Raw genomic sequence first — 27,928 nt, forward strand, 5'->3', positions numbered from 1 at the left:
GATAGGTCCTGCTTTGAGCAGGGGGTTAGACTAGATGACCTCCTGAGGTCCCTTCCAACACTGATAGTCTGATTCTACTTGGTCCTGTGTCAGTGCAGGTGGGTGAACTACATGACCTCTTGAGGTCCCTTCCAGCCCTACGCTTCTATTATGTAGGGCCTAATCTTGCTGCTACTGAAATCCAGGGCAAGGATCCCATTGATTTCACCTTATTTTGTACACTGATTTTTAATTTAAAAACACTGATACCCTCTAGAGTTGAGATGTCGGCAGTGGCAGCAAACTCTCATTGCCCCACTGTACCTGGTCTGTGGGTAAACTGAGAAGCCTGCAGATCTCACTCTCACCATTCAGTCACCACCAATAAATGGAGTGAAGCAAGTCAATCATTGGTGTTTATTCCCTAAACAAGAAGAAATCTAAAAATATAAATGGATATGGTCAGATTAAGTCCTTTTAAAAACCCCACGCACGTACGTCCTTACCTGTGTTACTAGGAACACCCGAGATTATTAAAAAGGAATGAAATTGTAAAACCTAAATTGGCTTTTGCTGGCTGTTTAGGTTCTGCATATGACTCATCTTGGACACTGGAATCAGATTAGTCAGTTTCACTTCCAGGATCTTAATGCAGAGTTGCAGTGTCTTGGTCACAAATACTGCAGGGCAATGTTTGAACTAATTGCATGGACGTCTAACATGAGAACATCTCTCTCGCTGTCGGACTGTGTAAAAACACTTTTTGGACCAAATGCTCAGATAATGTAAATCAGCATCACTCCACTGGACCTATGGCAATTAATTTACACCAGGTGAGGTCCATTATTTTTAGAGATAAACAACAAACCAAAAACTCAGATTCCAATCCCCCCAAATTTGGGAAGTTCTGGTCCAAATCTGAAATTAATGTCTGGCCCACTTCTCTAATGTGCCAGATCAAAACCCCAGTTCCAAATACCCCCTCCACTTTTGTAACATGCGGCTCTGAATCCTCCTGCAGTTATCAAGCCTGCTTCTTCTCACTTATGCCAGTGAAACAGCTAGCCGATCTGTAATTCTAAGTGTTCCTATCGTTGTTCATTCCTGTAATGTCACATTTTTTTCATGGCCTGCTAATCATAAATGTAGTATTAATAGAGTGAAATTAATTAAATATGCAGCTTAAAGAACCCCTTCAGTCTACACAAATCTTCACTCGAGCCCTGATTCGGCAAGGTACACCCGTCCAACTTTAGCATGTGAAGCTCTAGTGAAGTCAGTGGGACTATCACACGCTTAAAGTTAGACATGCATGCCAGTCTGTTGCCACATCAGGGACAAAGACCCTGATTCAGGCAAGCATGCAAGATCATCCCTATTAATGGAAGCACTCAAGCATATGCTTAAGTGCTTTGCTGAACGGGGATGTCTTGCTGATTTGAGGGCCATCAAGAAAACAAATAGTTTTGAGACTCAAAGAATGAGCATTGTCTAGAATGTACCAAATTTGGTCATTTAAAAATGAAACAAAACAAAGAGCACCTATGAAGAAAAAACAACCAAGCAAAAGGCCAGACCACAGATTGATCTCCGATTACATAGGACTGGAGAACCATTTCTGTGCATGACCTTTGCTGCTAACCCTCACACACTGTGTAGCACTCTGTCCCTTGATGGCATAGTCTTTGACTAGAATATGTATTGAAGCCCTTAACTTGCAGCCCAGTAAGAAAGTTAGCCTCTTGTCAGAGCACAAGGCATCCTGATTTCTTCACAGTGGCATCAAAGCTTGTCTATAGCATAGCATGTTCCCACATTAGACACCATGCTGCAGAGTTCCTAGGGTGAGACCTCCAGCGTGTCCTCCTTAAACTCCAGTCCTTCCTGCTCCTCACTCTCCAGCTGCTCTAGTTTGCTTGATTTGTCATGTAGTATCTCCCCATGACTCTTCAGAAATCTGGAATAAAAAACACTTTGGAATTAGCATCACTAGATGGAGAGCAGCCAAAATTGCCTGTGAGTTCAAGAGGGGCCTGATCCAGAGCCCATTGAAGTCAATGGGAGTCTTTGCAGTGACTTCAGTTGGCTCTGGATCAGGCCTTAGGAGATCAGGGCATGGAGCAGCTCTCAGAAGATGCTGGGCACCTTACATGGCGCCTGATTCTGCAAGATGCTCATTACCCTCATCTCTTCCTCAGGAGTTGAGGGAGCTCAGCCTCTGGCAGGATTGGACCCATGAGACTAGTCTATCGATCAAAATCAGAACCTCTTATCCCAGCCCTTAGACTCCTGTAAAACAGGACCTAGATTTTGGCTTTGCAGAGAAGAGCTCACCACTGAGGCTTTGCAAAACCAAAACCACCCCCTGTGTTTAACTCGGCCTGAAGGCCAACTTCTGCTCTCAGAAACGTGTGCAGCTTTAGTGGGAACTGCGCGCGCATAAGGGTGGAAGTCAGGCTTTGGGCCAGGTTCTGATTTCAGTTAACAGCCGTGTCCATCTAGAGCAATTCCATTTACTCCAGTGCAATTACTCTGGATATGCATCGATGTAACTGAGATGAGAATTTGGCTCTAACATTTTTGAGGAAGCTTTAGATCTAAGGAGACCAAGAGCACTCGGTGCACAGAATGGATGAAGGCAGCTGAGCAATTTTTCCATTAACTAGTAACATCTCTCTTTATATGGTCATTTTAGCTGTCTGACTTATGTCACCTAAATCAGTGGTTCTCAACCAGGGGTCTGGAGTCCCATGGGGGGCCACAAGGAGGTTTCAGAGGGTCCACCAAGCAGGGCCAGCATTAGACTTGCTGGGGCTCAGGGTAGCAAGCCAAACCCCCACTACATGGGGCTGAAGCCCAGGGCCCTGAGCCCTGCCACCCGAGGCTGAAGCCAAAGCCTAAGCAACATAGCTTTTGTGGGGCCCCTGTGTTGTGGGGCTCCAGGCAGTTGTCCTGCTTGCTAAACCCCTAACACTTGCCCTGGCTTGTATGCAGAAAAACAGTTGTGGCACAGGTGGGCTTTGGAGTTTTTATAGCATGTTGGGGGAGGGGGCTCAAAGAAAAAGTTGAGAATCCCTGACCTAAATAACAGCTTCTGTCCCGGTTCCTTTTTGATAATGTTGAGTTTGTAGTAATGTCTTAAAGCTCTCGACATCTTCTCATAAGTCATGTTCACCCGGTTCTATAAGAATAAAAGACATTTCAGTACAAAGCACCCCATAGGATCAGGCTCTAAAAGGAGGTGAGGCACTTCCCCTTTAAAGTGGGGACAGGTAAGACCTGAAGAGTTAAGGGATGACCAACTTATTCTCAGCCAGACTTACCTTATGATTTCCCCAGAGCCTGGCAAGTCCATTAGGATCGACAACCCGGAAAATCTTGGCTTCTTTATCTTCCCACTTGATGTATGGCTCATACCGGCTGTCAGAAAGGAGCTGATAGACATAATCCCAGAGTAACCTGCAGTCTGCATGTTAACAGAAGAAAACATTGACAGTTTTAAGCTAGGAAGTGTCCACACAATCTACAGTCAATCAGCAGACAGTGTTTAGTAATACCTCCCTCTTATATAGTGTGTTACATTAGATCTCAAAGCACTTTACAAAGGAGGTAGTTATTATTAACCCCATTTTACAGATGGGGAAACTGAGGCACAGACTCATTGCTCTGGACCTCAGAAGCTTGGGATAAGCTTTCCTGGCCAGGGAGACTGTCTAACCCTCTCACACTGTGTAGCACTCTGTCCCTTTTTAGTGGTGGCTGGGTCACGTACTGAGGTTGAACCTGCTAACTTGGCTAACAAGAGCTGGTCCTTTTAACGCTGGCAGTAAAGAATATAAGACCATAAGAACGGCCATACCGGGTCAGACCAAAGGTTCATATAGCCCAGTATCCTGTCTACCGACAGTGGCCAATGCCAGGTGCCCCAGAGGGAGTGGACCAACAGGAAATGATCTCTCTCCTGCCATCCATCTCCACCCTCTGACAAACAGAGGCTAGGGACACCATTCCTTACCCATCCTGGCTAATAGCCATTAATGGACTTAACCACCATGAATTTATCCAGTTCTCTTTTAAACGCTGTTATAGTCCTACCTCCTCAGGTAAGGAGTTCCACAAGTTGACACTGTGCTGCGTGAAGAAGAACTTCCTTGTATTTGTTTTAAACCTGCTGCCTATTAATTTCATTTGGTGACCGCTAGTTCTTGTATTATGGGAATAAGTAAATAAAGACTCATGCTCTTAAAACCAGAGGTTCTGGGTTCAGCCCCTACTGTAATGATTCACCCAGAGGCATGGCACTGGACAAATACAGCTGTCATTTCTGCTCTCAGAGTAGGGCAGCATGAGGCAAATGAGCCCCACACACTGTGCTCTCTCAAAGAGATCGTACTTTTGTTCTTGTAGTCTTTAGAATGAGACAAAGGTTTTTAGACTCTGTCCTGCTGTGTGGGTAAGGACACCTAACAGGACCCATCTCTAACTGTATATAGTAATGGTGAAAGCCTCAAGTCATCCTTGCAGCTCTAAGTTGGCTGCTCTCACCACTGAGTTTTGGAAGCCTAAACCTAGATTTCCCAGTGAAACCTCTTGTGTGCCCTTGTTGGATGGAAACTGTTTACATCCCCAGGCGTCTTATTTTTCAGGCAGTGCTGCTTTCAATGGCTGAGAGCCAGTCTAACCTGTTTGACACAGGCACGAGGCTTTAAAAATTAATACTCACCTGCAATTTTTCCATCGACTGGGGCTGGCGGTGTATTGGGAAAAGAACAGATGATCTCTGCCCTGTAGCTGACTTCTGGGCTGTGATGAGAAAGGTTAAGTGGCTCCACTCTACAGGAAGCTTTGCCAGGAGACCTGGGCTGGTCTGCATGGCTCAGACAGCTCGTTGACAATGAGGGGACTGCAGCTGGGGAAACTTCTAACCTGCAGTTCACACCTGCAAGGAAACCCAACGCATCCTTGTTTGTTACAGTATTTCCAGGAAGACCCTATGAGAACAATTTCACAGTATGATGTGGAGCACAGACCGGCTAGGATGGACTTTGGGCAAAGTCCATGCCCCATGTCTGCTCCAGGTGGATGATGGACAAGGTTCTCCTGGCACTGATGTTAGTGTAATGCTGACTTCAGTGCATGCAAGTGGAGAATGGAGTCTATTGGGCCATCCTAAAGGAGGGGAACTGAAAGGGCACTGAGGTGGTGGTAGGGAGCCACTGGCTAGGAGGAGGGTAGATAGTGAGTCATCAGAGGAAGCCAGGAAGGGAAGGGGAAGAATGTCAGATCAAGCTAGGACAAAACATCACATAAGGCATCTAAAAAGCTGGGCTGCCAAAAACTGAGGCAACTCAAAATTAGAGGCCATGGCTGAAACTGTCACCCCCAGGTGACTTGCTGAAGCTGCAGTCTATCAGAGCTGGGATTAGAACTGGGGACTCCCTGGCCCCACTCCTGTGCTCGGCCCACTATGCCTTGTCTCCCTCAGACAGAAATGTAAACGAGAGAGCTGACAGGCTTGTTTCCTTGACGAACCCCACCCCCACCTCCACCTCCCACACCCACACCCACACCCACTGAAGGCTCCTAAAGAGGCACAGTACCTTCCGGATGGCTCTGGAGCTGCATGTGTTTTGCCTCCCGAAAGGGTGAGTTAAATAAAGGGCTGCACACCAGGGCTCTTCTCTGGGTCTTAATGTACTGGAGTAACTCATACAAAACATCACCTGTGGGGAAAGGAAAGACAGTTGGGTGCATCTGGATTAGTAGGGTCTGAAATGTGTTTAATCACAGCAGTCTGCCTGGGCAAGGGGTACCCTGCGCAGTGAAATGGACATGGAAAGCTGACACACCTCCTCCGCTGTCACGTGGTCTCTAGCCATGTGCCTAGCTGCTGCCCAGTCCATCATGGTTTAAGGGACTCTTGTGAAAGTGTGTCTTGTAGATAAGGCACTAGACTAGGACTCATACCATAAATGGATAGATTTTTAAGGCCAGAAGGGGCTGTTTGACCTCCTGTGTAACATGATGTGCTAACAAAGGACATAGAATTTCACCATAGTCTCAGATCTTCTAGACTCTGTGTCCTTGGACGAGTCACTTGCTGGCTCTCTGCCTTAGTTCCCCATCTGCAAAATGGGGCTGATGCCTTTGTCAGTCTTGTTTCATTACACTGTAATCTCTTTGGAGCAGGGACAGTCTCTTACTATGTGCAGGTACAATGCAGTAGGCGCACCAGCTCTGAGCTGGGTGTGAGCCTCTGGTGCTACCGTAAGGTAAATAATTATGGAGTCTTCTCCATGTGCAGTAGCAGAATTCAAGCAGTCCACCATCTGTTCCCTCCACGCTTGTGTATTTCTTGACAGGTGTATCCCACACTTGCATAGGACCTTGCACCCCAAAGGACCTCAAACTTTTAACAGACAAATTACAAGGGGTCACTTTGCCCACCACTGAAACTGCAGCCACCTCTGGGGTGGAACACAACAGCTGTTTTTAACTGTGCATTATAATTTTACACAGCAGTTCAGTGTAGGAAACAAACTTGCTATACCTAATTGAAACAGCAGGGGAACTATGTATGGCCTGTGTGTGATGCTGGCAGACCAGGTGCCAGCTCATGCACGGTCCCCACATCCCAACGAAACACTGACAAATGCACCGCTGGAATCAATCTGACTTACCTGTGTGTTAGCATTATTAAAATGGGTATTAAATTATAAAAAGGTGTTCATGGAATGCTTGTGAGTTGCTGCATGCATTAATTTCACTTAACATCTGTATCCCATATTGTAAGTAATATTCAAGCATTTGTATTGTACAGCTCTGTAACTCTGTAAATCAGACTGGAGAGGGACATGAACTAGTGACATGCTGGTCTCCAACAGACTATGTCCTGGTCAATAAGGGCTAGTCTACAATGGCAACACTAAAGCACTGCCACAGAAGCGCTTTAACGTGGACTGTGTGGTTGCAACGCACATCCCAGCGCTCTTAATAAAAAACCCACCTCCAGCAGGGGCGTAACTACCAGCGTTGAAACTTGCTGCGCTCAGGGGGGTATGTTTTTCCCACCCCTGACGAGAAAGTTGCAGCGCTGTAAATGGCCAGTGCAGACCACCCCTAAGGAAGGCCCAGCAACACCAGATGAATTAGAGTGGAACATTAAAGAGGACTAAAGACTTTGTTTACTCTTTCCCTTGCCCACCCCATGAAGATGAGTCATGCAAATAATTTTTCTCCCTCAGCTGAGTTTGCAGATCAGAGCACAAGGAAGGAGGAAATAAAAACCCCTAACTAGGAGGAAATGATCTCTATGCTGCTTGAACGCTGTAAGGGGCAACATTTTCTAGACCTAAACAAGAGCCCTAAAGGACATATTGAGCTTGCTTATTATAAAGCTTCTGTTACCTTTAGAATCTTAAGATTGGAACTCATTTGTGTGTGTATGTTCACCTGCTTAACCTCGTAAATAACTTTCTTCCTTTTCCTAGTTAATAAGTCTTTAGATCGTTTATTCTATGACTGGCTGCAAGCATGGTCTTTGGTGCAAGTTCTAATGTGTATCTGATCTGGGGTAAGTGGCTGAATTTCTACTGTACTCCATTCTAAAGGAACCACTTTAACATTACCATAAATCAGAACTAAACCCCTGAGAAAATACAGTAGAGATCCAGCCACTTCTACCAGTCCCAGAGGACTGGGGTTAACCTGACTTTTGCTGTGCTCCTTGGTGAAGGAATCCTCTGTTGCAAAGGTATGCCTACCTGGGTGGCAAAACAGATGGGAGAAACCAAGGGGACTGTCTGTCATTCCCTGCTAGGCTGTTCTAGCGCATTAGGTGCTTACACTTGATTGGCTGATGAAATCTAACTATAGAACTCAAAACTGGATGGGGGGCCTGGTTCTTAACAGTCTGCCTTTAGTACTCCTGCTCTTAATCCACTGCAGGACAGCTTGACAGTGTGTGAGAACATAAGGCAGGATTCAAAACAGGACTGGACATTTATATGAATGAGACCATCCAGAGTCTATATTGGATAGTAAAAGATTTATACCCTCATGCTTCAGGGCATATGCCAATCTCTACAGCCAGGTCAGGAAGAAACTTTCTCCATAGGCAGGTTCCCCACTGCAGTGTTCTTACACCTGTCTCTGAAGCATTCCATATGGGACACTTCCAGAGGTAGGAAACTGGACTATATGGTCCACTGGTCTAATCTAATTTGGCAATTCCTGTAATCCTGCCTAGCTCTAGCCTAGATGGGTGAGGAAGGCATGGTAGGGATGCTCCCTGCATTGATTTTGTGGGTGGGGTTTATTTTTCCCCCTTTCCTCAGGGCATCCAAACAAGACTGGGCAAGATTTTGATACTTTCTGTTACTGTCTTTATCTGCATTACCAAGAGGCCCCAAAGAGAGCAGGGTGCCATGGTACTAGATCCTGTACAGACACATTATGAAATTATCCCTCCCCTGAAAGGCTGACCATTTAATCAGACAACAGGTGAGTGGGGAAATGACTTGCCCTAGGTCACACGGCAGGCCAGTTGCAGAGAGATGAACTGAAGCCAGGTTTTTCAGAATCCCAACCCAGTGCCCTGTCCTGTGGACTGCATTATACAGCACATTCAGCAGTGTCATTACAAAAGACGGTTGTTTCCTCTGACCTGAACTAGGAGCCCTGTATCTGAAATCCTCCTTGGTGAGAATGCAAAGGGCTTTTCCGTTCATTTCAAACTTGCTTTCGTCTGTTTGCCGGAGTGAATATTCTTTCTCAGCCCATCTTAGCCAGTGAATCACATCGTCCTTGCTCCACAGTGAGGGCTGGATTCCTGAAACCAAGCAAGAACAATCTCTGAAATAAAGCCCCAGTGAGAACAGGGGCGGGATGGGACACTGGTCTTGTCCAGCATCAAACTTCCCTTCTAAAGGAACCACTTTCTGATTACAATAAATCAGAACAAACCCCTGATAGAGAGAATGCAGTACAGATGAGCTTGATGGGTAAAGTTTGGCTCTGGTATCATCCACTTACTACTCCTAACATCACTGGCTCAGATTCTCAGAGGACTAGGAATTATGTGCACAGTTACAATAGGAGTTGTGGGCTTATTTCTGAGCCTGTTTGAAAATCCCAGCCTCGGAGTATAACTAGTCCTATCTCCTCCCAAAGCACTCGACGGCCATTACTACATCCTCACACCCCGATGAGAGCAGTGACTGGCATTAGACCAATTTATTTACATGACAGTAGAACCTATAGCTCCGGCTGAGCTGGTCCCATTACACTCCTTTCTGTACAGACAGTAAGAAAGGGTGCCTACCTCAGAGTTCATGTAACCCTCTGGTCAGTGTTATTTCCCCTTTGTCCCCAGACACAGGCACATAAAAGGTAATCTAGTTTGCAAGCCTGGGTCCTGGGAAGGTCAGGGACATAGGGATGTGAGGAAGGAAATCAAGGCAGCAGGAACTGACTTACGAGTTCCATTTCTTGGGAAAAGTCACTTCACTGTTCTGTGCCTCGGTTTCCCCACTTGTGAAATGAAGACTAACTAATGTTTGTGAAACCAACATGAGCACAGTGTGTACTATTCAGTCACTAGAAGGGGGGGTCAGCTGGAGCATAACAGCCTACTAGTGTTATTTGTTAATGGAGTTACTCCTTTAGCTCCAGTGATAGTCTTCCGTACAGTACTGAAGATCCAGAAGTCAAATTATGCTGGTGTCCTATGTAGTGGGCTGTTGCTTTTGCACAGTGCTTTATAAAATACCTCGTCAGTGATGTTAATTTGTAGGCCATTAAACAAGGCACCATCTACTCACTGAGCCTGCCTGGTAATTTGAAGATTTCGCCTTCACTGATTGGCTGCGAGAAGGCTGCACACCTGGACTGTGATTGCAGTGGTAAGGAAGCTGCTGTTACAGGACTCGCAGAAGAACTGACTGTCACTTCACCCTGGGGGAGAGAGGTTAACACATCAACTGACAAAGAACAGCACCAGCTGTAAGTACCCTGCTGCTGGGCCCAAGCATGGATATATTTTTAAGCAGTCTCAAACAGTAGCATTATTCTGTTTAATGCAGGTATCCTCTTGTAACCTCCCCTCAAAAGCTCAGCAAACTTGAGCCTGGTTTGGTAGGTGGAGGGGACACTATCAGGGAAAATCCACTGCAGGAACCAGTGCTGATTCAGTTTAGGGTACTCTCCTCTGAGTCAGTCCTGAATCAGTGCTGTGTTCCTGGAAGTGCCATCTTACGCCCAAGACATAAAGCAGAAGTGCTAACTGTCTGTGGTGGTCAGATTCCACCTCACTTCTTGCAAGAGCAGGCTAGGGAAGGATTTTTAACCCTCATGTACTGACCAAAAGTCACTTGGGCAATTGCACCCTCTCCCTAATTTCTCCCTAAACTTTAACATTGGCTCTATAATTCTTAAGCACTCCATGCTCACACTCCAGAGATGGAGGAATTGATCTGTGGGATGGAAGGAGCTATATATCTAGGAAGGATGGCCTAGTGCAGTAGGTCTCAAACTTTTTTTACTGGTGACCCCTTTTGCATCGCAAGCCTCTGAGTGCAACCCCCCCCTAATAAATTAAACACCCTTTTCAATATATTGAGCACCATTATAAATGCTGGAGGCAAGCAGGGTTTGGGTGGGAGGTTGACCACTCACAACCCTGAAGTAATAACCTTGTGACCCCCCTGAGGGGTCCCAACCCTCAGTTTGAGAACCCCTGGCCTAGTGAATAGGGTGCTGGCCCAAGTTCAAGTCCTAGCCCAGCAGCAGGCTGCTTGAGAGCTCTTAGGCAGGTCACTTAATCTACCTTGTGCCTCCAAAAAAAAAAAGAGCTAATATTTCCCTACCTCACTGGGGTGGCTGAAAATTAATTCTGTTAATGACTGTGAGATGCTCAGGATACCATGCCAATGGCAGCCATATATTAGCTGTATTCCCTCTACCTCTCTCGTTGACTTCAGCATAAATGGCAGCTCCTATCCTTGTATGGCCTCATTTACCATAGTGTTCAAGCCCCTCACGTTCTTTAATGGGTTTATCCTTCCAACATCCTGTGAGGTAGGGCTACCCCCACTTAGTCTGGCAATGTGCGAGTTCCCCCATCTAAGGCCCAGATCCTCAAAGGTGGCACCTAACTGGGACTTTCCAAAGGTCCCACAAGGGGGCTGTGGCAGAGCCTGGAATTAAACCCTATTCTCCACAGGTCCAGATTAACACATAACCCCCAGACCATCCATCTGCTGTAGGAGTGCCCTCTATATCCACTGGGAATTGATTATATGGGGTATGCACACCTGATTCTAATGGATAATCCTTGTTCAGTGCTTGGGGGTGGGGGGTGTCATGAAGGTCCCTGCCAATTTGCTCGGGGGGGGATGAATATCATCCCAAACCCAGTCTGTCACTCCTGTTAATTGAGAACCTGTTTTATTGGCCTAGTGGATAGGGGAGAAGCTGTAGACCTGAGATATCCTGATCTTTAGTAATGCTTTTGACAGTCTCACATGACATCTTCATAGACAAACTAGGGGAAATGTCATCTAGATGAACATACTCAAAGTGGGTACAAAACTAGTTGAAAGACCAAATTCTAGATAGTGGTTTGCTGTCAAACTGGAGGGACCGATAACTACTCTGTGGGGCACTGCAGGGATCTGTCCTGGTCCAGTATTAATATTTTCATTAATGACCTGGATAATGGAGTCTAGTGTGCATAAAAACTTTGCAAATGACAGCAAGTTGGGAGGGGTTGCTAACACTTTAGAGGAGAGGATTAGAATTCAGAGCAACCTTGACAAACTCCAGAACCAGTCTGAAATCAACCATCTGAAATTCTTTAAGACAAGTGCAAAGTACTCCACTTAGGAAGGAAAAATCAAATGCACAATCCCAAAATTGGGGATAACCAGCTAGATTATAGTGGATCACAAACTGAATGGAAGTCAAATGTGGTGCAGTTGCAAAAAAGCCTAATATCTTTCTCGGGTGTATTATGTCATATGTAAGACAATGGAGGTAATTGTCCTGCTCTATTTGGCACTGGTGAAATCTCTGCTGGAGTACTATGTCCAGTTCTGGGCAGGGCCGGCTCCAGGCACCAGCTTCTCAAGCAGGTGCTTGGGGCAGCCGCTCCGGAGAGGGGCGGCATGTCCAGGTATTCTGCGGCAATTCGGCAGAGGGTCCCTCACTCCGCCTGGAAGTGAAGGACCTCCTGCCGAATTGCCGCCGCAGATCGCGATCACGGCTTTTTTTAAATCGCGATCGCGGCTTTTTTTTGTTTTTGTTGTTTTGGCTGCTTGGGGCAGCCAAAACCCTGGAGCTGGCCCTGGTTCTGGGTGCCACACTTCAAGATGTGGACAAATTGGAGAGGGTCCAGAGGTTTAGATAAGAGGCATAGGAAACTTGACCTATGAGAAAAGGTTATTGAGCATCTTTAGCCTTGAGAAAAGGAGGGGCGGGGGGGACTGATAACATATCTTGAAGATTAAGACCTGTTAAGAGGACTGATCAATTGTTCTCATGTCCCTAGAAAGTAGCATGAGGAATAATGAGCTTATGCATCCAATCCAATTTATATTGTGAAATGTGCAAGGAAGTTCTTTAACCTCTCCCCCTTTAAATCCCAGTAATGTGGTTCTAACCAATTGCTGAGCTGACGTTACACTCGAAAAGATTTCACTCCCTGGGAACTTTACTACGCACCCTGCAAAAAGCTTTAGCCAAATTTTCTAAACCTGCCACTGATTCTGGGCACCTTAATTTCTGGGAGCCCAACTTGGGCCTGATTAGTGGAAGTGCTGCACCCTTGCAGTTCCCAGTGACTTCATTTGGAGTTGGGGGCGCTCAGCACCCAGGGCCGGCTCCAAGTACCAGGCACCCAGGCACATGCTTGGAGCGGCGGGGGGAGCGCGGCACGGCATTCCGCGGGGGGGCACTCCGGCGGCGCAGCACTCGGCGGGGAGGGGCGGGGGGGCGGCGCTGGAGGGGGGTTCCTGCGGCGCTCGGCGCAGGGGGGAGCGGGCTCCGGTGGCGCGGCGCTCAGCAGGGGGGCGGTGCGGGAGGGCGGCGCTCTGGGGGGGGGTTCCGGCGGCGCTCGGCTGGGGGGGGGCGGCGCTTTTTTTGCTGCTTGGGGCAGCAAAAAAGCTAGAGCCGGCCCTGTCAGCACCTCCAAAAATCAGGTGAAAAGACACACAAATTGAGCAGCCCCAAATCAAGGCACCCAAAACCACCAGCCACTTTTTTTTTTTAAAAGTTGGCCAGACACTCTTCTCACTTTTCCAAGCTGCCAAGGAACATTCAGACTCTAAAGCAAGGATCCTCAGCCGCAGGCAGTTCCTTCACACAATCAGTATGTGTCACTCTAGTTGAGCCCAAAGGTGTGAAGCTGGTCTCAGCCAGATGGAGCATTCATGGGAGGGGCTACTGGCAATGTGAATATTCTAATCTACGTGCACACGGCCATTCTTCTCCTCAGGCGCACCACCAGCTTTTTTGCAGCCCTAGGCCGCAGAAGGTCCCGCCCCGAAATACCGCCCCCGACAGAGAGGGCAGAAGGTCCCGTCCCCAAAATACCGACGACCAGGGCGGCCGAAGATCTGGCCACTGCGGTCGCCGCCCCCCAAATGTTAGTGCCCTAGGCAACCACCTAGGTCACCTAATGGGTTGCGCCAGCCCTGCTCCTCCTGATCTACTGCTTACAAATAGGGAAGAATTGGTAGGGGAAGTAGAAGTGGGTGGCAACCTGGGCAGCAGTGACCATGAGATGGTTGAGTTCAGGATCCTCACAAAAGGAAGAAAGGAGTAGCAAAATACGGACCCTGGACTCCAGAAAAACAGACTGATTCCCTTAGGGAACTGATGGGCAGGATCCCCTGGGAGGCTAATATATGGGGGGGAAAGGAGTCCGGGAAAGCTGGCTGTATTTTAAAGAAGCATTATTGAGGGCACAGAAACAAACCATCCCGATGTGCAGAAAGAATAGCAAATATGGCAGGTGACCAGCCTGGCTCAGAGAAATCCACAAAAAGAAAACTTACAAGAAGTGGAAACTTGGACAGATGACTAGGGAGGAGTACACAAATATTGCTCCAGCATGCAGGGTGTAATCAGGAAGGCCAAAAGACAACTGAAGTTGCAGCTAGCAAGGGATGTGAAGGGTAACGAAGGGTTTCTACATGTATGTTAGCAACAAGAAGGTCAGGGAAAGTGTGGGACCCTTAATGAATGGGGGAGGCAACCTAGTGACAAATGATGTGGAAAAAGCTGAAGTACTCGATGCGTGTTTTTTTGTTTGTTTTTGTTTTTTCCCCCTCCATCTTCACAGACAAGGTCAGCTCCCACACTGCTGTCCTGGGCAACACTGTATGGGGAGGAGGTGAGCAGCCCTCAGTGGTGAAAGAACAGGTTAAGGACTGTTTAGAAAAGCTGGACATGCACAAGTCCATGTGTCCAGATCTAATGCATTCAAGGGTGCTGAGGGAATTGGCTGATGTGATTGCAGAGCCATTGGCCATTATCTTTGAAAACTCGTGGTTAGCAGGGGAGGTCCCAGACAACTGAAAAAAGGCAAATATAGTGCACATCTTCTAAAAAGGGAAGAAAAACCTAGGGAACTACAGACAGGTCAGCCTCACCTCAGTCCCTGGAAAAATCATGGAGCAGGTCCTCAAGGAAACCATTTTGAAGCACTTGGAAGAGAGGAAGGTGATCAGGAACAGTCAACATGGATTCACCAAGGGCAAGTCATGCCTGACCAACCTGATTGCCTTCTATGATGTCTCTGTGGATATGGGGAAAGCGGTGGATATGATAGATCTTGACTTTAGCAAAGCTTTTGATATGGTCTCTCATAGTATTCTTGCCAGCAAGTTAAAAAAGTATGGATTGGATGAATGGATAGAAAGCTGGCTAGATTGTTGTGCTTAACAGGTACTGATCAACGGCTTGATGTGTAGTTGGCAGCCAGTATCAAGCTGCGTGCCCCAGGGTTAGTCCTGGGGCTGGTTTTGTTCAACATCTTTAATGATCTCGATGATGAGATGGATTGCACCCTCAGCAAGTTTGTGAATGATGCTAAGCTGAGGGGAGAGGTAGATATGCTGGAGGGTAGGGATAGGGTCCAGAGTGACCTAGACAAATTGGAGGATTGGGCCACAAGAAATCTGAGGTTCAACAAGGACAAGTGCAAAGTCCTGCACTTAGGATGGAAGAATCCCAGGCACCACTAAAGGCTGGGGACTGACTGGCTAATCAGCAGTTCTGCAGAAAAGGACCTGGGGATTACAGTGGACGGCTAACGGCATATTGGGCTGCATTAGCAGGAGCGTTGACAGCAAATCGAGGGAAGTGATTATTCCCCTCTATTTGGCACTGGTGAGGCCACATCTGGAGTACTGTGTCCAGTTTTGGGGGCCCCCCCACTACAGAAAGGATGTGGACAAATTGGAGAGAGTCCAAGGGAGGGCAACAAAAATGATCAGGGGGCTGGGGCTCATGACTTACAAGGAGAGGCTGAGGGAACTGGGCTTGTTTAGTCTGCAGAAGAGAAGAGTGAGGAGGGATTTGATAGCAGCCTTCAACTACCTGAAGGGGGGTTCCAAAGAGGATGGAGCTCAGCTGTTCTCGGTGGTGGCAGATGACAGAACAAGGAGCAGTGGTCTCAAGTTGCAGTAGGGGAGGTCTAGGTTGGATATTAGGAAATACTATTTCACTAGGAGAGTGGTGAAGCACTGGAATGGGTTACCTAGGGAGGTGGTGGAATCTCCATCCTTAGCGGTTTTTAAGGCCTGACTTGACAAAGCCCTGGCTGGGATGATTTAGTTGGTGTTGGTCCTGCTTTGAGCAGGGGATTGGACTAGATGACCTCCTGAGGTCTCTTCCAACCCTAATCTTCTATGATTCTATGATCTCTCCTGGGGTCAGTGTCTTCATAACATCCCAAGATAGCCACACCATTACATTTGAGCAACAATTTATAACTGCAGTAGGAGATGCACTATTTCCATTTATGGAGTGGTTGTGTATCATGGAACTAGGAAGTCTCATACTTAGTGAACTGTCTTTAATGTCTAGTGTTCATTGTGTCCAAATCAGGAAGATCCTTCCAAAATTAATCTCTGCACTTCTTTCAGCAGGTCTGTTATTAGCTTTATTAGCAGTAGTATTGTTTATCTGCTTTAAGCTCTATTTACTAGAAGACAATCCAGCATGAATTTGTAACACTTTTTACAGCAACATGAGGCATGTTTCAGATTCATTCTAAGCAACAGGCTACAGGAAAAATAAAAGTGAAAGAGATTAGCAGGTTAAACTATGTATTTCTCTTCTGGAAAGATACTTTCTGACTTTTTTTCCTCCCCTAGCTCAACTATATTGCAGCTAGATTTACCCTTTTGAAAAAAAATTCAGGTGGTCGATATCTGCCAATTTGCAGGTATTTTTGGGAGACCAGAAAAGCAGCCTTAATTATTCCCATTTATTTTCTCCTTTTTAGAGTGTAGGAGGCTCCTTCATTTCCTTAGTTCTCATGGGTTCTCTTCAGGGGGGTCTATGGAGGCTTGCTGCAGACTTAAAAACTTCATAAAATTTACCTTGAAACACAACCTAAATCATGGAGTATTCCAGCAGCACAAAGTTAAGGTGACCTCCTTTAGAGGTTAAACTTGTAAAATTATGGGGAGGTATAAAAAAAAAAAGGTATTCTCTGCACAATGCTAGTGTATTGGTCCACGCTCCATATACTGAAGCATGATCTAGCCTGCTTTGCCTCCTTCCCTTTATGAACTGTCCCTAAGGAAGGAAGGGGAATTCCAGTGTTTAATTACAGGCTTATTCAGAGCAAGGAGGATCAGAATGTTTCAAGGAGATCTGAAGCCTCAGCAAGATTGTAAGTATCTGGGGTGAGGTCAGAGTAGGGGGGCTAGGAGAGCTTGGGGATTTGGGGGGGGGAGAGCTATACTGAGGGGGCAGAGACTTATAGCGAGGGTGTATGAGGGGTTGCTGGAAGTGTTTGAAGGGGGAAGATTGCTGGGGAGGGGGGTGAGTTAGCAGGGCTGTTTGAGGGGATGGGGTCGGGAAGGAAGCGGGTGGTGCTTGTGGGGACTGGGGGAAGGAAGGCTGCGGGGAGGGGGGCGTGTGCACTGGGAGGTGGGTGGCTGTTGCAGCAGCGATGTGGCTCAGCTCTTACCTGCATTCCAGGTGGAGGTGGGAGTTGCAGCTCCGGCCCTGGGGGGCTCCGCTCCCGCTGCTCCCCAAGCAGGCTTCCCCCAGCTCCCCCCCACTCAGCCAGCTGGAGAGCGATCCCTTCCCTCCGCCCCGGGCTGCCTGGTCCCCCACTCGCGAGCGCAGACACAGCAGTGTGTGGTCGCTGGTCTGATCCTTCCGGGAAACGAAAACGAAACAAACCGGATCTGAGAGAAGCAGGCGCTCAGCCCCGGGGCAACAGCGGCGTCCCCCCCCCCCCCCCCATGCCGCCCTGGCCTCCTGCCAGCTCCCAGCGGTGCCCCGCCCTGCAAAGACCTGGGGGCGCAGGGTTGGGTGGATGGCGGTGGGATCAAGGTGGCAGGGCTTGTGCCAAACCCTGGCAGTTCCTAGCCTCGACCCCTCTAGGCTTGGCAGTTCCTAGCCCTGGCACCCCAATTGCTTGATCCTTGCTACCTCTTCCATTACAAATTAAGCACTGCAGGGTGGCCACCAGCTAAGCTGCCTGGTGCCAGGGAACTGCCATCTCCAGGCACGAGGCAGGCACTTCTGGGCTGAAGGATTTTGACAGCCGGAGGCAGGGGGGTGTCTTAAGCCCCCCTCACACCTCTAAGCCCATCCGTAAATGGGTTGTAAATTTGTGTGGCACATGATGGTGAACACTTGCCAGTCAGATGTACTGGGTACCTTAATCATACCAGGAACTAGCCTTGCATAGCTCTCTGCACCCAGCTCAAATATCCTTGTTATAGCTTCCTGCAAAGTTTGCCTTTCCTACTGCAATGAACTGGTGTTGCTGCCCCCTACAGGATGAAAGCAGAAGTGCTCCATAGTGTCCTAGTGCCTATACTGCTAACATATACCCAGGATCCCCCTTTAGCTTAAGTGTTAGTGGCTTACAGGCTCTATTTTAGCAACAGGGAATTCTAGTTCCTCCCTCAGCATAGCTCTGAATGCCCCTGGTGTGCAGCATAGGGAGTGCTGTGAAATCATAGGTAATCACGGTTGGTTAGTTCAAGGTGAAATTGAAAGGCTGTGTATCCTAGCTTCTTGAGGACCAGCTTTGATTTACAAAGGGGGTGTGTAAGTAACTCTCTACTGTTTGTACAGTACCTAGTACAATGGGGTCCTGGTCCACACCTGTAGCTCCTAGGTGCCAAGATAATACAAACAAGAAATAGCTGGTTAGTGTGTATCCGCCCATCTTCTATTGGATAGCATCAGAACTAGACAACTGTCATAGACCCCCTGCTGGTAGAAGCTAATTGAGATTCTCCTTTCCTTCAAGTGGAAGGGGCTTATCAAAAAATCCTTTGGACAGCAGGGAAAGAACTGAGCTTGCTCTAAAAGTATAGGCCCTTATCACTTCAGCTAAATGAGTAGGATCTGATTTCTAATGACCACTCTTGTGATGTTCTAAGTAGCCATATTACACAGCTTAGTAACTACCATAAAGTCCAAGGGGGTCAGAATGTGTCTCAAGGTCTTTCTAATTCTCAATAAACAATGAATCTGTATAAAAGAATCTCCCTTTATTTACCAGCTTGAGAGAGTTCTGTGTTAATCTGGTCTGTAGATTGATTCCCTGAGCATCTCTACTACAGTTTTACATTTTCAAAGCACTGTACAACCATTTGTTGGGATTCCCTCAGACCTTTTCCACGCCGATTACCTAGAACAAGCTAAGCCAGCGCTACACCATTATCTGGTTAATTCTCATAAGATGGTCATGAGGTAGGTAAATAAGTATTACCACCTCCATTTGACAGAGGGGAAGATGAGGGTCACCATGCCCAGAAGTAGCCAGTTGACTTTGGGTGCCTCTGTTTTTTGAGGTACCCAAACTGAGAACTTGGGCCTGATTTTTCAGAGGGGCTAAGAACCTAAAATCTCAGTTCTCAATGTTGGTCTTTGGCACCTGAAATCAGCAGCCATCCCTAAAACTTGTTGGCTAAATGAGTAGCCCAAAACCACACAGCCAGTACGTGGAAAAAGTGGTACAATAACAGAAGGCCTTGGCTCAACAATACTCTGTATGAGGGGTCCTAGGCAGTAGTACGAAGACATAAGAGCAAATCTGAAACAGAAAGAGGGTCAACTTAAATGCAGTAAAAGGGAAGCTGACATCAGTAACAGATCCCTTTTGTGGGCATTGCAGCAGTTCTTCACAAGTAGATAGGCATGAGGGCTGTCATTTGCTATAGGGCAAAGGGGCAGGTGCCCCCCAACCTTGTTTTTCCCCCCGTTTCATAGGTCAATATGTCCTCCCCCCTTCTTTTTTGCTCCCCTCCCCTGACTTTGCAGGATATAATATAATCTCATGTAATGTTAACATAATTTTGCCCCTCCCTCTCTCTTCCCCTCCAAATTTTTCTGAAATTATGCCCCTGAAAGGCACAAGTCTTCACAGAAGGGCCGTAGATGTTGCTTTTTGTTTTTGTTTTGTTTTGTTTAAAACAACCACAAAAAGATTTATGGGTATGTTTTCTGCTGGCAGCCAATCTTCTCTCTCCTCTTTGGTTTTTGAATCCGCTTTCCTTTCGGTGATCGTTAGCCCACTAGCAGTGAGCACCTCCCCTTATGTGGTTGCTATAAAAGTAGATCCTAATCTTCTTTTTCTCCTAAATGGGCTCAACTTCTCCCCTGGGAAGGGGAAGACAATGAAGTTTTGGGGTGACAGTGAGATTTTGGTGGATTCTATCCCAATTAAATTTTAGCCTAACCCATCCAGAAACTAAGGCCTTGTCTACACTGCTACTTTACAGTGCTGAAACTTTCTCACGCAGGGGTGTGACCCTCCCTCCCAAGCGATGCAAGTGTCAGCACTGTAAAGTGGCAGTGTAGACAGTGCTACAGCCCTGGGAGCCATACTCCCAGCACTGGTGGCTACTCCCCTTGTGGGGGTGGGTTTTTTAACAGCACTGGGAAAGCTCTCTTCCCACTGCTGGAGCCATGACCACACAGCCATGTTACAGCGTGGCAGCGCTTTCACAGTAGTAGTGAAGACATACCTAGGCAGTGAGAAACTGGCCTGCAAGGAGCTGACTATCTTCCTATTGCCAACACCTTCCCCTCAGGGCCCAGCACCTCCTTACAGACAACTTCTCAAAGCCTGTGCCAAAAGATGATTTATACAGGCATAACTACTGTTCTGAGTTGTGCTTTAACAACCCTGCATCCCTTCTCTAGCTGTGACTAAGTGGGATGATTAGGGGCAGGATCACATTTGACTTCATTAACAAAAGAAACATGAAACACAAATTGCAAGTGGTAAATGTTTATTTTTCATAACTGAATAAAAAAATAAATGTGGTTAGAAACTTTTCTCTATACTTAATCCTGAGCTTTTTAATCATAGAAACAACCATAAAGCAACCTATCATAGAACAAAGAACACAACTTATGATCCAAGTAGACTTTTTAAAATAATCTTATGAAACATTGATCTGTAATTCTTATATTCTGCCACCTTTGTTCCCTCATGACTTCTCCCATGTAGATTCAAGCTAATGCACGGTTACCACATGAAGGAATGCCCCACACAGGCAATAATTTCAAATATGTTTACACTTTCTGACTCAAGAGCTACTTTTAGAAATTAGCATTGCCTCTGTAACATGGTGGTGGGTTTAGGTCATAGAACCTGTATGTTGAAAATCACCATCATGAACATATTTGTTACCGCAATAGCTGCAAAGTACTACAGCGTTCTTTCTGCTGCTTTAGTGTGATCATAGCTTTAAACATCAAAGTAGCTGCTACGCAGAATATATCGCCACATAACCTGGAAATTTCTTGAAATTAACCAGAGACTGAAGCTTCCTGGGTATATAACAATTTAAAAAGTTCAAATTAATATTCATAGCCAACATTTTCCAAGCTGGGTGCCAAAGATAGGCTCCCAACTCCATATCTAGGCATCTAAATAAAAATGGCCTGATTTTCAGATGTGCTGAGCACCTGCAAATCCCCCAAAAAGCCAATGGAAGTAGGAGGCACTGAGCACCTTTAACAAGTAGGTCACTATTCTTTCCATGTGTAAATATAGGTAGGCAACAAAACTGTGTGTATTTGTGCACTGGCATTCAGATCTCTTGACAAATGATTGATAAGGAAGTCTATATGCTGTGTATTAATGCATCTACCATTCATTTTTCAGGAGTGGTATAAGGTGTGGTGGAAGGTGACTGGCTACAAATAATACAATTTACAGAATTTGCTTTTTAACTAAATATAGGCCCAGTCCAGTAAACATTTATGCAAGTGAGTAACTTTACTCATGTGCCTAGTTCCCTGAATTCAATAGGTCCTAGGTGAGTAAAATTACTAAAATGATTACGTGTTTGCAGCATCAGGCCCATTAATGTGCATCCCAAAGGAATGTTGTGAATGGTCACAGAGGTTACATTTGATCCATCCAATCACATCACATGAGGTCTACATATATCACACTGTAAATCTAGCCCAGAAATAATGCAAAACTTCATGAAACTTTCTAAGCAAAAACAAAATAAAGTGAGCTGTCTCCTCTCTGACATCTCTTGGTTCTCCCAGGTGTAGGCCCTGTGAAAACACACATGCCAAGGTATTAAACAACATGCTGGGAATGCAAATGTGAGAATTATCACATCTTCTGCCTGTAAACAGAAAACATCAGGGGCCTAATCCTGCAACCTCTTGGCTTCAATAGGAGCCAATCCCAGGAGGGAGGACTGCCGAGCTGGGCCTCAAGAAACACTGGGTCAAGGTGTTTTTAAGGAAAATGGCAGATTCCCCTCCCTGCTTCACAAGCATGACCAGGAACAGACGGTCCTTGCTCAAAGGAGTTTGCTATTTAATTCAGACAATACTTGCATACAGAGCACAAAGGCCTGGCCCCCTTCTCTCTCTACCTGTTCAACATCCTCCTCTCGCTCAGCATGCTGCCTAAACTCTCTGACAAGCCTGTGGTCAATGGCATCCCCAATGCGAGCCAGCTGAAGGGCCAGCTTCTGGCACAGTTCCTCTTGGCTGCTGCTCCTGGAGAGAAGAGCTGGCTGAGGAAGAAGGGTAAGGTGACCTGGACGGGGATGAGCACAGGTTAAACAATAGAATTGTGAACGCAGTCGGCTTGCGTTGCCTGCATGGAAGGTAAGCCTGCCAGAGACACTTGTAAAGGTATAATAAATGGGCATCAACAGCACCACACCTATCCCTTGGGGGCCAGGAATATTTCCTGGTCCCAAGGAATAAACCTTCCTCTGTGTTAGACAAGGCCACTCCACCCCCTCCCCAATCCACTTGTGTGCCAGAGATATCACCCCTCCCCACACCCCTTCCCACTGAGTTCCTCCTAGGGAAATTTCCTAATAATCACTCCCATTATTTGGGGATCAGGGACATCCCCTCATCACTCCTGCCAGTGGAGTACCAGGGATAACCCCCCCCCCCTCGGGTCAATCCTCCCTTGGGATACCAGGGACCCCCCCATCACTCCCCATTCTTTGGGGCACCAGGGACATCCCCCCCCATCACTCCCTCCGTGGGGCACCAGGGACACATCCCGGTCCCCGACACTCCTCCCTTGGGGTACCGGAGACACCCTCCTCATCACTCCCCCCTTGGGGCACCAGGGACACCCCCCGACACTCCTCCCTTGGGGCACCAGGGACAACTCCCCACCCCATCAGAGAGCCCGGCCGCGGCCCTCTTCTTTCTCGGATCTGATTGGCTATCGGTGTCAAGCCAATGGGCCAATCAGGTTGAGGAGGGGGCGCGGTTTGGGGCGGTGATCCCGCCCGCTAGATGCCGAACTGGAGCGGCCTGCGGCGGGGAGGAGGTAAGAGAGAGAGGGGTCGCTGGGGTGGGGTCTGCTAGGTGGCTGTCTGTCCCCTCACCTCTGAGTGATATGGGGCTGGGGCTGCCCCCTCCCTCTGAGGGGGGTCTCTGGGGATGATAGGAGCTAGGACTGCCCCCCCACACACACTCTGAGGGGGGTCTCTGGGGATGCTAGGAGCTAGGACTGCCCCCCCTCAGAGGGGGGTCTCTGGGGGAGCTAGGACTGCCCCCCCACACACACACGCACACTCTGAGGGGGGTCTCTGGGGGAGCTAGGGCTGCCTCCTCACACAATGTGACACTCCCTCACTTTCATAGTATCATTTACTCTTTTGCAAGGGGTGCAAAATGGTATCGAATCACAATTCTGTACTTGTACTGGTGTTGTTTTATGCTCACTTGGCACAGATGTAAATAAAATAAATAAAAATGTAAATAACTACACAAGGTGCAAGGCAGTCAGTTATTTAGTGTTTAAATTTAGATTTACTGTCTATGCACAGAGTTGCAATGGTTTAAGTATAGGTGTGATTTTTTTTAAACCCACTGAGGCCAGGTTTACGGGCAATTTCTGTACCAGTGTAACTATTTTGGTTAGGGATGTTATCCTTTACAATAGGAATAATTATTCAGTGCAACCTAGTGTGGATGCAGTTTTATCAGCGTAAAGGCACTTTAAACTAGTATAGCTTATTTCACTGTTATTTTGTATTAAATCACTCAGGTCTGTTTCAGTATATCTTAAATCAGTTAGGAACAGGTTTAAACTGAACTGAAATAAAATGTGCTTAAACAAAAATAAGAATCCATTCAGGCATGTGCACTAGCTTTGCTAAACTGGTGTAGATTTATGGATAGACAACCCCTTGTTTTGTGTATTAAAATTATCTTCGGAAAATATGTTTTCAATTCTTCCAACCCTGCCCCATACTAATAGTTCTGAAATATTTTTGCTTGGGTTGAGGTATAAAATACTGTTATATTTATATGTGGGAAATCATAGCATAGATATTTCTAAGGCCTCTCATTTGTGAGGTGTTCTGTGCAGGCAGATGCCTGCACCTGAGTGGAGCCCCATTGACTTCATTGGCTCCACAAGAGCACAGGGATTTGTCCATGTGGAACTCAAAAGGGCCCAACTCCCTGTCTGTGCTACAAGTTCAGCCATGTTCAGAAACTGATTTTAGCAAACACAGTTGTGTTGGACAGTGTGGTTGGTATATAATTGTGGATTTTTTTTTTTAATCCATTGAAACTGGTCTCTGAGGAGGGGAGCAAGGGATACTGGTCTCAAACTGTTTAAATGTATGCCTAATCCACCATGTTAGTGGGAACCACTTTCAAAATAATTCTCAAAATGGCTAAATTTGTAGTGTAGATGAAGCCGAAGAGAATGGAGATAACTCTTTACTTTGTTTCACACTCCAAAGACTGTGGTCCTAATGTCATACTTTTTTACTGATTTATGCATTGTGCTACCCCCTACTACCTGGCCCGCAAGTATATTTAGGGGAAAGGATTGAGAAGCAGTTTTATTTCATCTGATCTGTTTGTAAATAAATTCTTACCTGGGTTTCTTGCCATATCTGATGCCTCTTCTTTTTGGCGTGTTCAGTCTTGCCTTGCTGGTAGGCATCTGAGAAAAGGGCTACACTACCATCAGCTTTTATGTCTGTCGTCACTTTGTGATTGATACAACATAACATTTTTGTTGGTTAGATGCAGTCTGCCATAGCTCATCAAAAACAACTGTATGTTTCTTTTATTGGGGTGATGGTTTATAGTCTACTAGCATAGAGAGTTTGGGGGCATGCTAGGACTTGTTTATCATTTGACCTCTCCTTGAGCCGCCCAGAAGAGTCTGTCACATTTTATTAGTATTTCCCTACTACTACCCCTTTTTTCACACTGGCCTTATATCAGTGGGTGGAATTTTTCCAAAGGGTGCTAGGAATATAGATGCCCAATACCAATTTAAAGTCAGTGGGAGTTGTACACATTTAAAAATTCCACCCAGTAAGCCTGAAGACCCTTGTGCAGAAAAAAAATAACAAATAGAAGTTTAAATAATACTTTGCATTTCACAGTAAATTTCATGCCAGGATCTTACAGTGCTCTGTGAAAATTAAATAAGCCTCAACACTACTGTTGCACAAACTGTAAACATCGTAATGTAACTGCAGTGTCAAAGTCCAAGGAGGTGGCAGTATTTTATTATTTGCGTTACATTGATGACTAGAGGCCTCAGCCAAGATTAGGGTCCCATTGTGCTAGGTGCTGCACATACACACAAGATTATGATAGTTTGAGGGGTTATGTTAGTATGCCCAGGCTGATTTTGTGAAAAAGCATATTGTATGTCAATCTCCATTTTGAGTCACCTTGATCGCATGCTATACTTTGTATTGCTAATGTTAGATTGCATCATCCCTCTTGTGCTGGGGAGAGGCACTGATATCTAGGTGTCTGATCGTGAATAACGGACATTAAGAACCACCAGAAATTGAATAGCTTTGCTCTAGCAAGGGAGGCTACCATCAAAGACTTATGACTAGGGCCCTACCAAAGTCACGGCCACGAAGAACGCATCACAGATTGTGAAATCTGGTCTCCCCCCGTGAAATCTAGTCTTTTGTGTGCTTTTACTCTATACTATAGAGATTTCACGGGGGAGACCAGCGTTTCTCAAATTGGGGGTCCTGACCCAAAAGGGAGTTGCAGGCAGGTCACAAGGTTAGTTTAGGGGGGTCACAGTATTGCCACCCTTTATTCTGTGCTGCCTTCAGAGCTGGGCAGCCAGAGAGCGGCGGCTGCTTACTGAGGGCCCAGCTCTGCAGGCAGCAGCGCAGAAGTAAGGGTGGCAATACCGTATCCTGCCATCCTTACTTCTGTGCTGCTGCTGGCGGTGGCTCTGCCTTCATAGCTGGGCTTCCGGCCAGGAGCTGCCACTCTCCAGCTGCCCAGCTCTGAAGGCAGTGCCACTGCAAGCAGCAGCGCAGAAGTAAAGGTGGTAGTACCACAACACCCCTACAATAACCTTGCAACTGCCCCCCCCCACTCCTTTTTGCGTCAAGACCCCTACATTTACAACACTGTGAAATTTCAGATTTAAATAGCTGAAATCATGAAATGTACTATTTTAAAATCCCTATGACCGTGAAATTGCCCAAAATGGACGGTGACTTTATTGGGCCCTGCTCATGACTCTTATCCACCGTAATGGGCATCTCTGCCAACAGCGTGGGGGGTGGACAGAATGGAAAAGGCTGAAGGAGACATGGTGTTAAAAACTGCTTTAAAAAGGCACTCACTCTTTAGCAAACTGGGAGACTCACGAGGAGGAAAAGAGTGGTGAGCAAGAGGAGTGGGGTACTGGACAGCCCTGGACTCTCTGAAGAATGCTGACCAAGACCCAAAGGGTTCTCAGGACAGATGAGGAAATGGAGGAAGGGTCTTGCATTCAGATGTTTGTTATTTTTTCACCCCTAGATCTGTAATTCTTGTGCTTGACTGAGTAAAGTATGTCCAATTAAGAAGTTCCTTTAAAAAGGCTGTGTTTTCCTTGCTTTAACTGTCATAGTCCCCAAAGAGTTAAACTGTAAACCAGAATACCCACGAGAGTGGACCTACTGGACAGACCTTGGGGAGGGGGTCTACACTGGCCTCAGAGTCTAGGGCTGTGGGGCCCCACATTCTGAAAAGGGGTATTAGACGGGTTCAGCACCCTGGGATTATAGAGGCCAGATTTAGATGCAGTGTCTAGATGCTGATCAGACCCAGTAGGCTTGAAAATATGTGGGATCCAAAGATTGGGTGTATCTGACCACAGTGAGGGAACTCGGCCAGTGCCAAAACATGTAACGTCCCCTGAAGATCTTAGAGTCTAAATAGACCACACAGGTGCGTGAGCTCTGTGGCCTGCAGTGTGCAGGAAGTCAGATTAGATGATCATGATGGTCCCTTCTGACCTTAAAGTCTATGAGATAAAGGGTAAGAGAAAGAGAGATTAAGTAACTTGCCCAAGCATGCGCAGATGGTCTGTGGCAGAGCCAGGAACAAGATCTAGATCTCGTGTCCCATTCCAGTGCCTTAACCATGAGACCATCTTTCCTCACTGTGTTGCACTGTTGAGTAATTCAAGCAGTTGGATTAATATCTCTGGTGCTGAAGTTGAGGCTAGCTTAGCAATGGTATGAGACTATGAATTGTTTGGTCTCAAACCCATTGTTGGTAGGAGGTGACATGGACTTGGTATAAGTTATTCCCTCCTGCAGTGGAGTGTCTGGGGGCTTGTGCATATTTCCTGAAGAAAGCCAAATTGCTTGGAGGATTTTAACAAGAGGCCTGACTAAAACTTGATACAACTAAACAACTCTCTCTCTGAAATGCAGTCTCGGAGATAGGTAGTTATTCATTTGTAAGACCACTATTAATCATTGTTAACATGTTTTTGTACCTGGGCATGCAACCGCTCTAGAGCTGTGTCTATACCACATAGCCTGTGCTGACGTAGCTACAGTGGCCTAGCTATGCTGGCTTAGCCTCCTAGTGTATACACAATGTGCACCGATCGAAGGAGGAGTTCTGCTGGGATAGAACCCCACCACTTCAAACTTCCGTATATCTGCGTCTACACTGGGGGTTTTATCAGCATAGCTATGTTTCTAGGAGGTGTGGGTTTTTTTACACCCTTGACTGATATTGATACACTGATAAAAATGTCAAGTGTAGACCAGGCCCGGGAATAAGGTGTTTTCCTTTTTTGAGTAAGCTATCACAGGGTAAAACGTTAGTGAAGACACAGCTGTTCGTAGTTTTCATACATGTTAGCAAGGACACTGGGAATGTACATTGGTATGGCTATACCTATCCCTCCGACATAGCTGCCGTTCACAGGGGCTGGAGTAATTAAGTA

General features: G+C 46.6%; 2 protein-coding genes across 20 annotated transcripts in view; one reads left to right on the forward strand and one right to left on the reverse strand.

Annotated features, from left to right (window-relative positions):
• Positions 1–381: 381 nt before the first annotated feature.
• Positions 382–17,438, reverse strand: ETV7 (ETS variant transcription factor 7). 7 transcript variants are annotated; one of them, XM_065595032.1, is made up of 9 exons: positions 17,183–17,407; positions 14,631–14,776; positions 9,801–9,933; positions 8,645–8,809; positions 5,580–5,702; positions 4,703–4,918; positions 3,303–3,445; positions 3,060–3,160; positions 382–1,936 (listed from the first exon to the last, which is right to left on the reverse strand). In XM_065595032.1, the coding sequence occupies exons 2-9, from the start codon at positions 14,673–14,675 to the stop codon at positions 1,819–1,821; spliced, it is 1,044 nt and encodes a 347-aa protein (XP_065451104.1). In that variant the 5' UTR covers positions 14,676–14,776; positions 17,183–17,407; the 3' UTR covers positions 382–1,818. The 7 variants fall into 7 exon arrangements, with proteins under 7 accessions (XP_065451104.1, XP_065451108.1, XP_005280565.1 ...); XM_065595036.1 differs by having other exon boundaries at positions 9,863–9,933; positions 17,183–17,385; XM_005280508.4 differs by lacking the exon at positions 14,631–14,776 and having other exon boundaries at positions 17,183–17,438.
• KCTD20 (potassium channel tetramerization domain containing 20) overlaps positions 16,859–27,928 on the forward strand; it is a 62,618-nt gene continuing 51,548 nt past the window's right edge. For 3 of the 13 annotated variants that reach the window (XM_065595017.1, XM_065595018.1, XM_024114738.3), the window contains exon 1: positions 22,943–23,014. The gene's annotated coding sequence lies outside the window, so the exon portion shown is untranslated. Of the gene's footprint in view, positions 16,883–22,939; positions 23,015–27,928 lie in introns of those variants that run through there. The other 10 variants (XM_065595026.1, XM_065595024.1, XM_024114751.3 and 7 more) reach the window with 7 other exon arrangements.

Source organism: Chrysemys picta, chromosome 4, assembly GCF_011386835.1.
Source record: "Chrysemys picta bellii isolate R12L10 chromosome 4, ASM1138683v2, whole genome shotgun sequence".
In the NCBI taxonomy this organism is placed as follows: domain Eukaryota; kingdom Metazoa; phylum Chordata; order Testudines; family Emydidae; genus Chrysemys; species Chrysemys picta.